This window comes from Corapipo altera, unplaced genomic scaffold (genome assembly GCF_003945725.1).
Source record: "Corapipo altera isolate COAL_440 unplaced genomic scaffold, ASM394572v1 61411, whole genome shotgun sequence".
Lineage (NCBI taxonomy): Eukaryota > Metazoa > Chordata > Aves > Passeriformes > Pipridae > Corapipo > Corapipo altera.
The window spans coordinates 5,030,788-5,048,391 of NW_020884875.1; the positions used below are offsets into that span (position 1 = coordinate 5,030,788).

General features: G+C 36.0%; 1 protein-coding gene across 4 annotated transcripts in view; it reads right to left on the bottom strand.

The window, feature by feature from the left end:
- Positions 1 to 17,604, bottom strand: part of ARL15 (ADP ribosylation factor like GTPase 15) — a 276,210-nt gene that overhangs the window by 138,950 nt on the left and 119,656 nt on the right. For all 4 annotated transcript variants that reach the window (XM_027635361.1, XM_027635363.1, XM_027635362.1 and 1 more), the window contains 2 exons: positions 14,813 to 14,872; positions 2,474 to 2,682 (listed from right to left, as the gene is read on the bottom strand). In XM_027635361.1, coding sequence (XP_027491162.1) covers positions 2,474 to 2,682; positions 14,813 to 14,872 — 269 coding nt within the window. The remainder of the gene's footprint in view (positions 1 to 2,473; positions 2,683 to 14,812; positions 14,873 to 17,604) is intronic.

The window sequence follows — 17,604 nt, forward strand, 5'->3', positions numbered from 1 at the left end:
TTCTGACACATAAAAAAGCAAGGAAATATCTATAATTAATGGACTTAGTTAAGCAAAAATGTCTAATAATGCTCAACTCAATGCTCAACATAGTACTTTTGTTAAATACTTATATATGCTGGTTTTGATTTAAGGAATCATCTTACGATTCAACATTTTACTTTCATTTCACATCTCAGTAGTGAGGACAACAGTACAACAAAGCCTTTAGGAAAGCAAGAAATTTCCATTTTAATGTTGGTAAAAATGACCCAGTAAGGCTTCCACTTCGTATATACAGCAAATACAGGACATCATTTTTTTCTGGGACAATGTAACAACTTTTTGACATTCTCCTTTTTTTTAATTTTAATTTTGTTTTCCACTATTCTTAACTGAAGAATTTCAAAGACAAATACTGATACAGGGTTGTTTGCTTGTTTTTCCTGAAAATACACATAAGCTGTGCACATTTAACAGAATTCTTGTGTGCAGCATTTCATATACACTCACAGTAGCAATGCTATAGTAATACACTGTAAGATTTTTATTTTTTTTAAAGCATGCAGTAGAAACCTATTTAAATGCTATTATAAGCATATAGATACCTACTCCACTACTGAGGTATCAAGCAACTGGTAATGAAGAATGAGGTGAAAATCAGGATACTGCAGATAAAAGAAAAGAAATGCTAACTCTAAAAAGGCAAAAAATTCAGTTCAGGCCCAAAAGTCTCTCCATAGAGGCTCAGCTATAAAATGGGAGAGTTACTTGCATAATTTCCTGTAAAACAAACCAACTGGCATTGTATTCTCTATTCTTATTAAACTGGACAAAGAACATTTCTTAAATTATACTTATTATTAACATAGAACCAAATTTGGCCATTTTAAAAATGAAAAATATAGTAAAATAAAAAATACTTTATTCATGGGGAAAACCAGCATTTTTGTTGATGGAAATAGTAATCCGTATTGCTCTATGTGAAAAAGTTAAAGCCAAAATGCATAGAGTGTATTTAGATGATAAAATGAAATCAGTTGTGTCTCAGGATATTATAATTTTTTAAGTGGAAGGTTTAGGTATACACACTTTCCTTTTATGCTATACAATAGATCAGGCCAAATTATTAAATTGATACATCAAAATCCATATTACGTTTCCTTTAAATATTTATTACTTCTTTCTCAGTCTGTTTTTATATAAATAAGATGTAGGACTTGTAGATTCTATCCCTGCCTCATTTTAGTTTACCTTTTTATGTAACTTTAGATATACTAAATTCATATTCCTTTTTTTTGTTTTTCCTAAGCACGGATTCTTGGAGGAAAGGACCAAAAAATTAATAAAATATTCTACAGTGTAGTTTATATAGCTTTCACTTAATCTCTTCTTTTCATATGAAAACCATCACTCCATTTACAGCATTTTTAAACATATAATATGCTTAATTTCTTTTGGCTAAGAAAGGAGGTATAGGTAGCAATAAAGCAGTAAAGACAGTATGTTCAACTCTACTGTAATAATAGCAGCTATTCTACAGATCAGTTTGTTCTGAGTTTAAAGTCCGAAACTTTGTATTTTAGACAAAGAAGTTCCTGCAAGAAAGAATCAAATTTAGGTATAAAGCAACAATACTGTAAAGTGCTGAAATTGTTTTCACTCTGTTGCACTGACAGAACAAACAGATTTCACATACAGTCTTGAATAAGAGTCCTTTAAATGACATTTATGAACAGAACGACACAACCAAATTTTAACTTCTTCCTACAACTTCAGAAGAATAAGTAGAGCTTCTCATAGAGAATCAGTAACTTTCAGCATTTCTTCAATGTATGTGACATGATAGAAATGTAGACAAGATGAATTTTTCAGCATATAAAGAGCAAAAAGTACACTGAATACAACAATTACATAATTTACTATGTGGTAGCTAGAAATTAGACAAAAACATTACTCCTTAGAAGAGGAAAATCAGAACTAGTTAAGGACTTCAGAACAGGAATTGCAACTCTGCTCTCACATCAGTGCACAGCAATTCAGAAAAAGCTTTTACATAAAAAAGACAACCTATGGCTGCCATCTATTGCTTTAAGCAGTTGAAAAGAATGGAGTAATGGAATAGTGCAAAATTAAAACTAATAGCAAATAAAAACACAAGCTAAAAAAAAAAATCACTGTCCCAGCAGCTTTTCATAAGAGTAGTTTAGAAAACATCTTTTCACCCTTAAGCAAAATATGGTGAAAGAAGAATATCTGTTTGTATCCAGGTATATTTTTTCCAGAAGAACTAAGCCTGTATAGAGTGCATTGTACTAAGTAATTAGGGACTGCTCTTGGTCTGTGTACTTGCAGTAAAGAGAAATTGAGGCCAGTCCTTAACTAGCATGTCATAAGCAGTAAGTAATAGCGTAATAATAGTAATAAGTAATAGTGGGTTAGTGGTGTGCAGATAGTAAATACAAATGGGCAAGATGCTGCCACATTAACATACCTCTTGTACGGAGCGAGCTGCTGGCTTGTCTTGATGATTGGCCAGTATTAGAAATGGCAAAGTACATAACTGTGGGTGCTGGAGAGCAGAATGCAGTTCATTTCTAGCAGTTTCTAGATCATCTTCAGAGGAGGCACTGTCTAATACAAATATTACCCCCTGGGATCCTTGGTAATAACGACTCCAGTATTTCCTGATGTTGTCAGCTCCTTCCAAGACAATAATAAGAATTAATTAAAATAAGAATAATTTAATAAATTTAACACTTATAACTAAAAATAACCAATCTACTTGGAATGATCAAAACAATCAACTAAATCTTTTCTCCTAATCATCATTAAAAGAATAAAAAAGAAAAAAAGGCAATCAGCAATCAAACACACACACACAAATGTCAAATCAATCTTGTTTGAGTAAGGAAGGAACTTGACTCAATGTAGCTTTCTTCCCCTAAAGCTTCTGCTCCATTAATAAGTACTGGCAGAGGTACCATGCTTCTAGTACCACACAGTCTAATCCTTCACCTTCTCACTGAAATATCTTGGCACTAATACCTAAACCTTTGCCCATTCTTTTTTACTCAGCCCTGCAGCTCCCCGCCATAACCTGAAGCTTCTGTCATGGCAGTTGTTCATTTGTGAGCATGATAAGGTCTTCCAGTTCATCTCCAAACCATCAGGCAACCACTTCATAATTGGGGAAAAAAGGTGTCAGGAAAGCCTATTAAAGTAATTAGATACTTAATGGGGAGAACGATGATACAATAGTGAGTTGAATAGTGAATGAGGAGCTATGATGACAACACGCAAAGGCATTCACTTCAACTACTTTTGCTCTGTCAACCACACTAAGGATTCTGAAGAGCCCAACAGCAGACACATGAGTGACTGTACAGGCTGATATGCCACAGTAATTTTTAGGACACAGTTCAGCAGCACTCAGCCATCTCAACAGAAGCCAAGCAATAAGGTTATCAACAGAAAGCTTTTGTCTCCCCTGGAGAGCAGCATATGTTGTAGCATTGAGGTAGGAAAAAAAAAATTGTATTTGACAGCTGTCAAACTATCTAAACTATGATTTGGATATGGGCTATTCTTTGTATGTCTGAATCTGGCACTACACTCATGGGGACAAATGCTAAACAGTGAACAGCAGCAGCAGCAACAGTCTAGTGGAAAACTTGACATGTCTGCCAGACAATGACTTGCAGAAATATAATGAAGGTATCTTTTACAGACACTTTTCTTGCTTTCAGACAGGGACAAGTGAACTTTCATGTATACACAGATAAAAATAATAAAACTCTACCTTTCAGTGAAACAAAATGACACAAAATTTCTGAGAAACATGTAGATATATAATGAGTTTTTAATGCAACATAATGACCATAACACTGATATGATACTTAAAACATTCACTTAATTTATACATTATAAACAAAGGTGAAGTCATAAATGTCTAAAAAGGAATTTGCACCATATACTTTAGGTCCAACTCAAGAGTATTCAAACCTCACTTCACGGAGTTACTGTCGTCTTTGTACCAGCCACACTGGAACCTTAAGCACTTTGTTTCAATATCTGCACCCACCCCAATTTAGGCACCTAACAAACATTGTGAACACAGACACACAGAGTTTTGTTTACAGAGAATATCAGTCACGTCTAACCTCTTTTTTTTCTGCAGGAGGCCTACAGACTTGACTACTTAGAGGCAAATGGCCATGGGTTTAATAGTCAAGACTTTGCTTAATTTCTCTCTTAGTTTAACCAGACTCAAAGTAACAATGCACAAATAGAACAGATGTTTCATTTTTTTATCAACCTCTGAAGATTAATATTATACAAACAGAAGAGGGATTGCATTGAAAGCTAGGTCTATGTTTCTGTACCACACAAATATCTGCCAACTGTACTTCTAAAGAATTGTACAGCATCTGTTAGATGTCCCAGTCTTTCCCAACAGCTGTCTACATCAGAACCAAGTAAAGCAAGCTGCCAGAGGGACACTATTTACATAGCCACACACAGCAGTGTTGCAGGCATCTGAAGGATCACATTACTTTAAAAACTAGTAGAGAATCATTTTCAATGAACTTAAAGGCCAAGACCATGATCAGCTCTTTGAAGGTATTTTTTTTCCTAGCAACATAACATCTGTCTTATTTACTCTAAGCATCAGTCAGCTACTTTTCAATCACATCACTGCCAGAACCTGAGTCTATCTTTGTAATCGTAGTCATTCTAAACAGAAAAACTGCGAGGTGAACTGCAGAGCATTTGACCTCTTGTATCCAGGCACATGGAAGAAAGCAGGTCATGGAACCCTACCTGGGACACTGAAGCCAGAAAAGGAGTATGTTGATTTGTTGACCTTACACTCCTGTCTCTTTGGTTCTGTTTCTTTAGCAGCTCAGCTTTGTTGCTCCACATCAACTGTCCCCAAACCAACACCACTGAAGTATAGTAGTCTTTTTCTCTCTGGCTCTGGCCAGTCGCCATGGCATAGTTATAAGAGCCAAGGTACAATGTGCAACAAAATTTGGTATTTTCTTTAGGATCTTCCATTATTCTAATGACCTGCTCTGAAATTGCTTACACTTCAATTCTGAGGAAATCACAGCTTGAGTTTTAAGAATGAGAATTATTTGCACTAAGCAGACAAAAAAAAAAAAGACAGTTAAAGCTTGTACCTCAGGGTGCCATTTTAAACCATTTTTCTGGCAAATGCACTTGAAAAATAATTCTTGGCATCAATAAGTTATCAGCAGCTGGAAATCACAATCTCTACAAGACAAATAACCTGATATTCTTTTGCCTTAACTCTTCATATCCAGAGAGCATAGTCTGCTCTCAGCTTCTTTCCTCAGAGTACTAAGTAGTATGCTGTGGAGTTATCCTGGGTGGGAAACACTGGACTATAAATAGTGATCCACACATTATGGCACGACAAATTCAGTCTTAAAAAGCAAGCAGTTGTTTTTCAAGGTGCAGTCTAGCACAGATTATCCTATGAATTAACTTTTTCATCTATTCCAAACGTTTCTAGGACACTAAGTTTAAAATTCTGAGCTCTCTGGCAATGCAGAATGTAATGTGCAGCCATTAAACATCCTCAGGTTCTCAGAAGACTGATGAGTCAAAACCAGGAACTTAAATGGTACTCAAAACATCCTAGCAAACAATAGTAGTAAATAAGCATTTAGGTTTGTAAACCTAATATCATGTGTTTCTCTAATAGCTTTGCACCATACGGCTGTTTCTCCATCACTTTATGCCTAAACTAAGATTAAAAAAATAAAAATAAAATAATCTCAAAACCATCAGAAAAACATAACAATCCACATTAGACCTTGGAAACATGCTACGTGAAATGTTTGCTAAAATGTAGTGTTCAGTGTAGGAGCTTCCTCAGACACAGGCAAGAGCCTATGATTTGTTTTCCTCAGCAATGAACCTACGGGACTAGGCTGAGTCCTGTGATGTGACTAAAGCATCCAGTTTACAAATAACCTAGGGAAAAAAAACCAAAACAAAACACACCACAATACAATCACACCACCTGTTAGAGAAGATAATGTTCAATCAAATGTAGGCTTGAATTGCTTTATAACAGGAAAAAAAACTCAAACTCTCCTTACAGAAAAATGACAAGACGTTGCAATTAAAAATCTCAATAATTCAGCATTACTACAGGGCAGGTTTATTCAATTACCTGTAATTTTAAAGAGCTTTCATTTTGATATTTTTTAAATATCATATAAATAAATGCCACGGAACAGAACAGACCATGTCAACACCATTAAGGATTTGTAGTAGTGCCAACAGTACCCCTTGGAAGCTGGAGGGAAGATTTTGAGTTATGTGCAGTTTAATACACACCTAAAACAGGTTGCATAGGTATACGCTCCTGTAAATATCACACAAAATGCAGAGCTGCAAATCTTCCTTTTGCCTATAAATACTTTTATTTACATCTCCATTCACAGCAGTTTGAGGCTACCTTCAATTCCCTCCTCCTCTTCAGTACTTTTGGGAGAACAGAACATAGCATTACAGAAAAAAAATCACTGAAACAAATTTACATGTGTCAAATTTGCTACTTGTCAGACTTGCAGCAAGTCTCCACTGAGAGCATGATGAATGTCATACAGCCCTTGCTAGTCTAGTCTGCACATAAAAGCTCTTGTTCACCTCAAAATACATCACAGGTCTGGAGAAGTTATGGTCTCAAACAGAGGATCAAAAAAAGCTAATGTGGGAACATGAAAGATTGCAGGCTGCAAATAACTCTTCTACCACTTCAAATATATCATCCACTCACCTAAAATAAAAACACCTACATATTTTGAAGGTATTATAGTTGAATTAAATATACATATCATTCCTCTACTGATATAAAATAGAACATTTCTAGTAAGCATAAAGGTGAAAAGATGCCAAGGAATATGCCAACTATGCTACAAAATCTTCTTGCATGAAAGACCAGCTCATGGGTGGGGGAGTAAGCAGGAAAGGAAGGGAAAAAAGAAATCTCTTATCTGTTCTTGCAAAATCTTCGAATTACACCCTACCCTCTCACTCCAAGAAACCTTATGAAGAAAAAAATAACTATTTCTAAATCCACACAGGGTTTATAATATCACTTCCCATCATATCCTCAGATGGAAAGCTGACGTGTTTTCTTGAGTAATCAAGAAGACACCTGAAATCTTGGAAATCTTAACACATTCTCAAGAGATGTGGCTGCTCCTTATCTATCTCAGGCAGAATAAATACAGTATACAAATTTTGTTTTTTCAACACTAGCTGTTTTTCAACCCTCTAGTTCCTTTTTATTACAAATAAATTTATAAAACCTGTTTAAGACACCCGCCTTCTACTTACATTAATTTGTCCAATCTGACAGACACACCCACAAATAGATACCAAAGTTTCCCACAGGTGTAATGTCAGTCACCATTCTATGGCTGTTTTCTATTGCTATTGCGACAATACAGATTTGAAACTTATTCAAGTGCAAAAGTCCCAGGACTTCTGTTTCCTAGGGTTTAAAACCAAGTGATCAGTCTGCTTTCTCTAGCCTCTCAGGCAGTGCACTTCTGAAATCATACACAAAGCACGGTAGTGGGAAATTGGCACTTTTTCCCTAAAAAATGGAACATTTTGAGACTGTCAAACTAGCTACATTCACTGCAGCAATTCAACTACAATCTGAACAAACAGCATAAAAGAAAAAAAAAAGTTGAGGAATAATTTTTCTGCCTTTACATTCAAAACATACAAAATCTTAAATGCACATAAGTGTATCCTGCTTATTTTTATTTTTCTTATCAAACTCAAGTTTATGGAAACCATCTCTGTCATCTCTTGTCTGCTTTCCAGGCTTCCCCAGTGAGAATAATCTGGAAGTCAAGCCTTCAGTATTTTCTTTATTAGCTAACTCCAATACTGACTCAAACTTTGAATCTCTACCTACTCTGATATTTAAATCTGTTAGAACAGCATTCAGGTTTCATGCACTTGGAAGTTTTAAAAAGGTTGTACTTATACTTGCCTGCAGTAAGTCATCTTGGTCTACTTATGTGTGTGCTATTATACTACCATATTAAAATAAAACATGCACTTTGAAACAAAAATCTGCTGTTCCAGTCAAGAACATAAAGTTCATTAAAAAAATTTACAGGTAATTCATAAAGAAGATATGGATATATCTGCCCTGCAATATACTCTAACATTTATTTAAGTCTGATATCTGAAGATTTAATAATTTGCCGCAGCTGGCATAGACAACCATTCTCATCTCCGTTTCTCCTTTTCTATATGTTTGGGGATATTTGTTTTTTAAATTCACAAACACACAGTAAGTCCTCTAGGGCTAGCAAAGAATGTTTGACAACAAGGAAATCATCTGCCACTTTCCTCTCTACCTATTAGCCCACCTCTGCCCTTCTTCCACCTCTCCTAGACAGAGGTGACAGCCACGATCTCAGAAGCATCAGCACAATTCCCCAGGGTTACAATTGCTGCCAGCACCCAGCAAGGCTCAGTACCCTCCTGAGCTGCAGTCACAGCTTTGGTAACAGTGCAGCTATCTCAAATAAAGCTAAGAAAACATCTTTCTTTATGGTACTTAAGACTAGTAAGCATACAAAGCAAGCAGCAAGTCTACACAGCTGCGTATTTCTGTCTGCTTAGCCCTTGTTCTGACTGGTCCACAAAAGTTTAAATCAGCTTTAGCTTTTGAAATGATCAAAGTCTTTCTGTCTAGGAGTGTTTCATAAAATACACATATAATTTCTGATGCTAAAATAGGCTGCTACACTCTATCCTTTGATTCTGCTGAAGAAAATGGAATTGCAAGCCCAAGAGGAGACAGAGGCTTTTAATTAAACCAAAGGTCCTACTTTTTCCTCCAGAAAATATCCTACAAACAAAACCAACCAGCTCTCACCCCACAAAAAGCTTAACTAGAAATTTTGTGTTTTGCTTATCCCACTGTACATGGCTGTGATAGTCATTGCTTGCATGGTTCCTACTTGCTGTGAATAAGGTGGACTGCAGGTTGTCTTTTCACTGTAAAAAGTCAGTTTAGAAGAAGAACAGTATTTCCAAAGAAGAGTGGTAAGAACACTAGGCTGAATCCTTATCAAACCTTAGGACTCATGTTAACAAGATCCATAAACGGGTGTAAATGATCGTTCTTATCTATGAAATGAGGAAACTATGTGACAGAGCCTGGGCTTAGGCACCATTTGAACAGCAGGCTGAGCATGACTGATAGCAAACAGATCTAACTTTAATGCTTTCGGAAGCTGAATGTCTCTGTGCGACTCACAGCTTAGACAGCTCAACAGGGTCAACTAAAAATTTCATCTGCTAAGACATTCTGTAAACTGTTTGATGAAGCTATGTCACAGATGGCATTGCATGTACTCTGCAACCAGATTTTGTAGAGGTGTGAACTGCCTTTTAGTCAAATACAGTATGGAGATTTTATTGCTTTGTGTTAGTTTATCCCTCTGAAGATGACTGAGGCTGGCATTGACTTGTGGGATCAGTTTTCCGATTACTAACTTGATGAAATTTTACCTGCTCTCACAGACTGTGTTGCTAGAAGGGTATTCAGTACTCCACTCTTCCTCCACAGAGCAAAAAAAATATTTAAATTTTAAATTCCAGTTAATAGATCAACATTATTTTCTCCTTCCTCCCTCATTTTTTTCACAAGGCAAATACTACCTGACAACTGTTGCTGTCTTCTCCAGAGGTTCATATTTTCCCTTCAATTTGGACTGCACAACAGTGTGACTTCTCCTCCTACTCTCTTTTCTTCTAGTTTTTACTTCCAAATTAAGGCAAAATACGCATGCTTTGTTTAATCAATCCTATTTAAAGCTATTTGTTCTCAAGCTGTCACTTAGACAATTATTTAGCTGGCCCAAGAATGTGAATTTATGACTTTGGTCATGAAGCTTAAGAAGTAACAGCAGTGGGGAGGCAAGTTCTCATCTCTCTTTTCCTGGCCATGCTCAACCAACTGGAGACAAGAGCATTCCTGATATTAACCACTCTGGTTTTGATAAGCACTTAACGCATTTTTGTCTTAAATGAATTTTTAAATATGACTACACGCAGTCTCTATGCTTATGAAAAAGGTCTTTGGGTGTATTATATAAACTAACAGAAACATATGACAATATTTTAGTAAATAAAATAGAAAACATTAGTAAACCCTATAACATAATGTTAGTATTTTTAAACTTCATAAGAAGGAAATCACATCCAGAATCATTCTTTTAAATTTGATGTGGCTCAGTATTTGGCATCTCACCGGTGGTTTCTAAGCCTGCATTTACAAGACAGCAACCTGAATTATAAAATAACTTCTTCTAAAAAAAACCTGGAAATTATTAGTTGACCTCCAGGATGGACATGAAATCTTCACATAGTCCTGAATAAATATCTCTGTCGCAACAGACACCACAACTTCATACTCTGTTTTGACAGCATTACAACAGCATATGACTGAAAAAAACCACAGAATAAATGGTGATTTCATCCACTGTGTCTCCAGGCTGGAATTCGCTAGAACCAAACAAAAAGCTTTCTATTGCCTTTATACCTTCCATTATCTATCTTGAGAACTAACCTCAGTATTCAGCATCCCAAACTTTTTTCAGTAAAACACTGCTTGAATCTTCTGAACAAACGTTATCATCTGCCTTATTTTTACAGCCTTTTCACACTTTCCTGTTATGTTCATCCAGACAATTTCATTCTTAGCTCCCACCAGAGATAACTGGACCCTAACAGGAAATAATCAAAACTGTAGCTTCTTTCTATACCATTACTAAGCTGAGTTGCACAATATAAAGAGATATTTTCAATTGTCCTGGTAATAGTACATTCTGAAAGAATGTGGACTAGGGCATGGTACATCTTCACAGTAATCTAAATTACACACATTATTTTATGGACTAAATTTTGGGGAGAAAAGCAGTAATTTTCTTAATTTTTCATGAATCAGGAAGGGATTATTGGTATACCAAAGCAGTAACTTAGAGAACAGGCAGTTCAACTTGGTCAGCAAATAAGGCAGGACTTCCTTTTCAAGTAATTCAAGCAGGCCTATGCTAGATTTGAAAGTGGTACATATTCCTACTTTTTCAGGATCAAATTCAAGGTTTTTAAACATAGCATTTAACATTCATGAAATTGGATGAAAACTTCATTTCTGGTAGGAAGGCAACCTGTCTTAAAAAAAAAAAAAAAACAATTTAAAAAATCAGAAATTGGATACGGTTTTCTACATTCTAGTATCATGTGATTCGAACAAAAACTTCTGCAAAGAGAGCACAACAAACTTTTTTACATGTTCCTAAATCTTAAAGGATGATGAAGAGTTAATCAGTCCAGGAAGAGGCAAAAGGAGACTGTTTTCTATATATTTTGTCTGAAAATTTACAGTCCCTACAGAAATGAAGAAATAGAAGCTGGCTTCATTAGCAGCTCCAGAGGCACACAGCATAGCAAAAACTAGCACCATCTTCACCCTCAAGGAAGTATACTACTTCTGCCAAACAGAAAGGATACTACACAGTCAGCATCTGTTTCACATAACTGCTTGGCTGTTGAATATAAGAACCATAAGCAGTATGACTTATGCTGTGTTTTAAATATTGGCTGTTAATATGTTACTGTATTATGACATATGAAGCTTTCTGTTACCTAAAAAGACAAAGTGTGAAAAACTAGAACTATATAGAACTTCACTCTCTAAACAACATGTAACAGCAGACAGTGGTTGGTAAAAATACACACCTTTCTACCTTCCTCCAAGTTTCCAAGATCAAATATCTAGACAAGACCTCCACATTACAGTAAAGAGAAATGATATAACAATACCATAACAAATGAAGACAAAAATCAAGAATAAGACAAAAACATAGACTTCTCTTCAACACCAGAAGTAGAAATTCCAAAATAAAATTTAACAGTGATTAAACACGTAAAATGTTTTCCTTTATTTTCATAGAGCAGCAAGAGAGAAACCATGCGTACTCCAGAAAGCTCAGGCTTTACAATCATCAAGCAGGAACACATTTCTCAGCTAAAAGGTTGAATGCTGACCATAGAATCACAGAATGATTTAGCTTAGAAAAGATCTGTTAGATCATCAAGTCTGATCTTTGACTGATCACCATCTTGTCAACTAGACCATGGCACTAAGTGTCACATCGAGTCACTTCTTGAACACTTCCTGGATGCTGGCTCCACAACCTCCCTGGGCAGTCCATTCCAATGTTTAAGTAGCGTTTCCATGAAGAAATTCTTCCCAGTGTCCAGATTGAGCTTCCCCTGGTGCAGCTTGAGCCTATGTCCTCTTGTCCTGTCACTACTTGCCTGGAAGAAGAGACCAACCCCCACCCTGGCTACAACCTCCTTTCAGGGAGTTGTAGAAAGTGACGAGGTCTCCCGTGAGCCTCCTCTTCTCCAGGCTAAACAACCCCAGCTCCATCAGCCTCTCCTCATAGGACTTGTGCTTCAGATCCTTCACCAGTTCTGTTGTCCTTCTCTGAACTCACTCCAGCACCTTCTTGACATGAGGGACACTAAACTGAACACCCAACTCAAGGTGCATCCTCACCAGTACAGGGGGAGAGTCACTGCCCTGGTCCTGCTGGCCACACTATGGGTGATACAGGCCAGGATGTCATTGGCCTTCTTGGCCACCTGTGCATGCTGCTGCCTCATGTTCAGCCACTGTCAACCAGCACCACCAGGTACTTTTCTGCTGGGCAGCTCTCCAGCCACTCTGCCCTCAGCCTATAGCATTGTCTGGGGTTGTTGTGACCAAAGTGAAGGACCCAGCATTTGGCCTTGGTGAACTTCATACCACTGGCCTCAGCCCATAAATCCAGCCTGTCCTGATCCCTCTGGATCCTTTCTATGGTCCAGCAGAACAATGCTCCCACCCAACTTTGTGTCGTCTGAGAACACAGAGGGTGCACTCAATCCCCTTGTCCGTATCACCAGTAAAGATGCTAAACAGGACTGGGACCCATAACGAGCCCTAAGGAATGACACTAATGACCACCAACTTTTGGAAGAAAAACAAACTTTTGGAAGCTTGCCTTTGCTCCCTTACACCTAGACAATGAAAATCTATTGGAATTAGCATTTTTCTGCAATATCTCATAGGTAAAACAGATTATATAATTTTTAAATATGGACATATAAACACTCATATTTAAAGGAAAAAGAAATAAATAGATGTAGTAAAAAATTCTAACAATCCTTGTTAAAAAAATCCAGATTAAATATTCTGGATTACTTCAGGACATCTTGCCATGAGTCAAAGCCCTCTACTAAGATTTCTCAAAACACACATACCTGCATAAAAGAAAAGGTTAAGAAAGAGCCTTTAATGAGAATCTGCTATAGAATACATAGATTCAATTCTTGATCAAAACCTGCATTTACCTATATGAATTACATATTTCATACAGCTTGGGCAGCAGAATGTATAAACTAGACTGCAAATGATTCACCATATTTTAAAAAAAAATCCAAAAAGTGACATTATGACTAAGTGACATCATGCAGATAACACACACAAGCAGAATCAACGCTACTCCTGATAAGTGGTCCCTTTATCAAAGAAAACTACTGGGTTATTTTTTACAAGATACATGCTCAAACAGAAATATGTATGTTTCAATCCATGGACCAATGGTAGTAAAGGGGAAATGCTATCCTTTCCATATGTGCTTATCTTAAAGCCTTCTTGAAACAGTTTCAGATAAGACAACTGTCATGCAATTTGATCTCATGAAACTTCCTTCAAGAACCAAATTAATTTCTACTTAAGAGAGGTTCCAAGCTTGCTGAAAATCTAATAAAAATCCTCAAGATTCATTCTACTCTATTTATATAAATAAAAAAGATATAAAAAAGAAGAAATTCTAGAATATAAGTATCTAAGAGGTTTTTTTAATTAGAAGAACATTAGACTTCACAAGAACTCTCATTAGGAGGTGTTTTCTTCTTTTTAACAGTTACCTCTTGATCACTTGAGACTCAGAGTCAGAATTGGGCAGCTAAACAGGTTACATATCATAGTATCATAGTATCATAGTATAGATTGGGTTGGAAAAGACCTCCAAGATCATCAAGTCCAACCCCTGATCCAACTCCAATTACTATATCATGGCACTAAGGGCCACGTCCAATCTGTTTTTAAAAACCTCCAGGGATGGTGAATCCACCACCTCTCTGGGTAGAAAATTAAAAAACTTCACAACCATAAAACAACTATGGCTCCAAAATCCAACAAATCAACAAAAGAACAGTTTCCAAAGAATATAAATCATTAGAAGTTGGCTACCTTTGCAACACATTCAGTGGTGCAGTAAATATATTGGTTTTGCCAAATCTTCATATAGTTACCTGGGCCCGTGCTCATAAGTAAAAGCTTATACGTACCATAAACACAGAGAACACACTTCCCTGAGCTGCTACTTCAGCCATACTACAGTTTCAGTCCAGTTTGTATTTCTGTATAACCTAACCACTGCAAACCAAGAGACTACAAGTAGGAGATACACCACATTTGGCTGCCTTCTGCTCCTCCTGCTTTTTACCCTTTGTTCTTTGAGGTCAGGATTTGTACAACTTTTCTCAACTTTATCTTCTGTGATGAAACACAGATTTTTGATTCCAGCTGCACTGATGAATCATTTTTAAATTTAAAACAACTAACAATTTTAAACAACTATCTGTTATTATGGGATCTAGACGCTAAATGTTTTTATAACCAAATGAATAAGTGCCATACCTCCAAGTTCTTTTACATTCAAGATGGCATTCTGGAACGGCACCGCTTTTATACTAAAACCTAAGAACAGAAATAAAGAGGAATATAAGTTATTTGTTAAAGAGGCCATTTGAAATCTATTGCATACATTCAGAAAAGAAGACTTTTCCCATCAATAACCAGGATTTTGCTTGTGAAATTCTATTTCAATGTGTTATTAAAAAGTCAGTTATAAGGCATGGTGGGAGGGGTGGGAGTAAGAGAATAGATCAGTATAAGCGATGAAATTTTCAATTATAGTATTAAGTAGCTGGCACACATAAAATTAAGCACAAAACTTACACTCAGGCCATCTATCATTTGGTAAGGAGTTAGTGCTATAAAATCATCTCTTACTACATCTAGAACTAATGTAGAGATTTCAGACTACCAATAATACGAAGTGATTGTTCTACAATTTTTAGGAGATGCTGAAGACAACATGCAATTCAAATCACTGTTTTCTTCCATTTAATCTTCACAGGTTTTGGTTACACTCAGAGTATAAATTTTATATATAATTACCCCCTGTCTATAAATGTTATTAACTGAAAGATCCTTTTACAGACCTTAGTTGGATGTATTAAAATGGTTACAAGCACACCAAAGACATCTCTGAATCCTATATTAGTTCATTTCATGCTTAAAACCTAATTAAAAAACAAACAAACAAAACCAAACCACCAAAACGTGTGATCTTTACCCTTATCTGAAAATTCAGACAGCCAAGAGAAAGGGAATGTGAAAGGCTCCCAGCAATTTATCTAGGTATTATATACTAAATTCTGTATGTTTAGTAGATACGTATATATAAGTGTATATAATATTTTACATAGGAAAAATTATGTCTGCTCTTTCAGCATAAAATATCCAGACATTTAATTTATTTCCATTTAGCACACACTGTTTCAACATGATTACATACCTGTGAACTGAGTAAAGAATTTTTGAATCAACGTGTTATAGTTCAAGTTTATTAGCTATCATTTAACAGAAACAAGATGTTTTTTCACCCAGATCAGACCAATAAGGTATTCCAGTACTCCAGCTATGGTCAGTGCTAGATGCAGAAGAGGAAAGTACAAGAAAATCTGAAGGGAATAATTATGAAATATTTTTGGGTTTGTTGTCTTAAATCTTAAACTCTTCCTTGAAAGAAAGAAAAACTGGAATGGACCTGAGTGGCATTGATGAGAAAACCAAAAATACAGATTATAGCTTGAAATATGAGTGGAGAAGTTGTCACACTGTATTCTTGTAATCTCCACAATATTCTCTGATGTAGCACAGATATGGTATACACGAGCAGATTTATTATAAGCTGAATATCCCATATGGCATCATTTTGCTTTAGATGCTGCTTAGTATTCCCCAGAACAATTTTTCATTCCTCAAGTTGCCTGATTAAATAATAGTATTTTATTGCATCTATCTGGAAAAAAATAATTTTTAAATTAATTGTATTTTCACTATTTCCTTTGATAGCTCTATCCTTCTATTTAAATTGCTTTTACTATTTCTTTCTGAGTCTCAAGTTTTAAAGTATAATTTGCTCTAATTCCAGGCAAATTCTAAAGATAAAGCTCAGGAGACAGTGGCAGGGGCCAGGGGAGGGGGGGACAAGACTGAATTACTCTACAATTTCCCTCTAACTTTTTGAGTTAGTCATTGACACCTTCTCCACACAATGAAGTGTCAGATCTCTAACATTCCCAATACCACTACGTAGGCAATAGGTTAATTATTCATCATAAGAAAAACCCAGTATTCTCTTGTATCTGTTTTACATTTTACTTACAGTTGTATTAAATAACCTTATGTTCTTGTAAATTTAACAAAACAGTTAGGATTACTAAGGCACATTCATAAAATTCAAGCCCATGGACCACAGTTACAATACAAAGCCATGCAAGTGTAAACACAAGTTACTTGCACAACACCTGGTATCTGTTCCATCAGCAAATCAACCTTAATAATTGCTGCAGCCACTGAACCAGATTTCTTTGATCTCTATGACCTAATCTTTCGTCTTTCAGAACTTTGCAGCCAGGTATTCCCGTTTCTGATTCTTCTGGTGCTGTTTTGTTCTTGGATTGTTTTTCAATCAAAACACCCTTTTCAGTGTTAGGTATTCAAGTTCACCTATATCAAGATGCCTATTAAATTTTTTGGACTTAAGATACCTTTTATCTGTGGTTGTGCTGTCTGTTTTTATGCACCTTCTCAATACAACTGAAACTTCCTGTAAACTGATTCTCTGATCTCAATCTGTCCTTACTACAAAACAAACCTGTTGCTGCTCTAAAAAGTAGGGATTATCACTAGAAAAAAATTCTCTCTATCACATTTATTCTTTTGGTTGCTAGCATACACCATAAGGTAGTACAGACCAAGTATGTGCAGAAATAAATCTCAGTTTAAGTTTCAGAGCATCACTGTCCTATTCTATTTTACAGCACATTCTCCTCTTTTCTCTCCATATAACAAGACTGCTTAAAAGCCTGAAGTAAAACGAGAAGAAAGAAATGCTGTAATGTGTCTACAGGACAGTGCTACTGTATATTATGGTTCTGCTTCATTACACCACACTGTTTGGATCTTTAACAAATTCCAAGTTGTGTGTTTTCATGGATATTCCCCAGTGTATGAACAAACACTGAAAGAGTAAGTAGTGGTAGCTTCAAAGCAATTCATTAGGTACTTTCAAGAGTAAAATAAGTAGGCTGAAGCTCTCTGCAACCTTTGCTATATGTTACAAAAGTTACCTTTGGGAA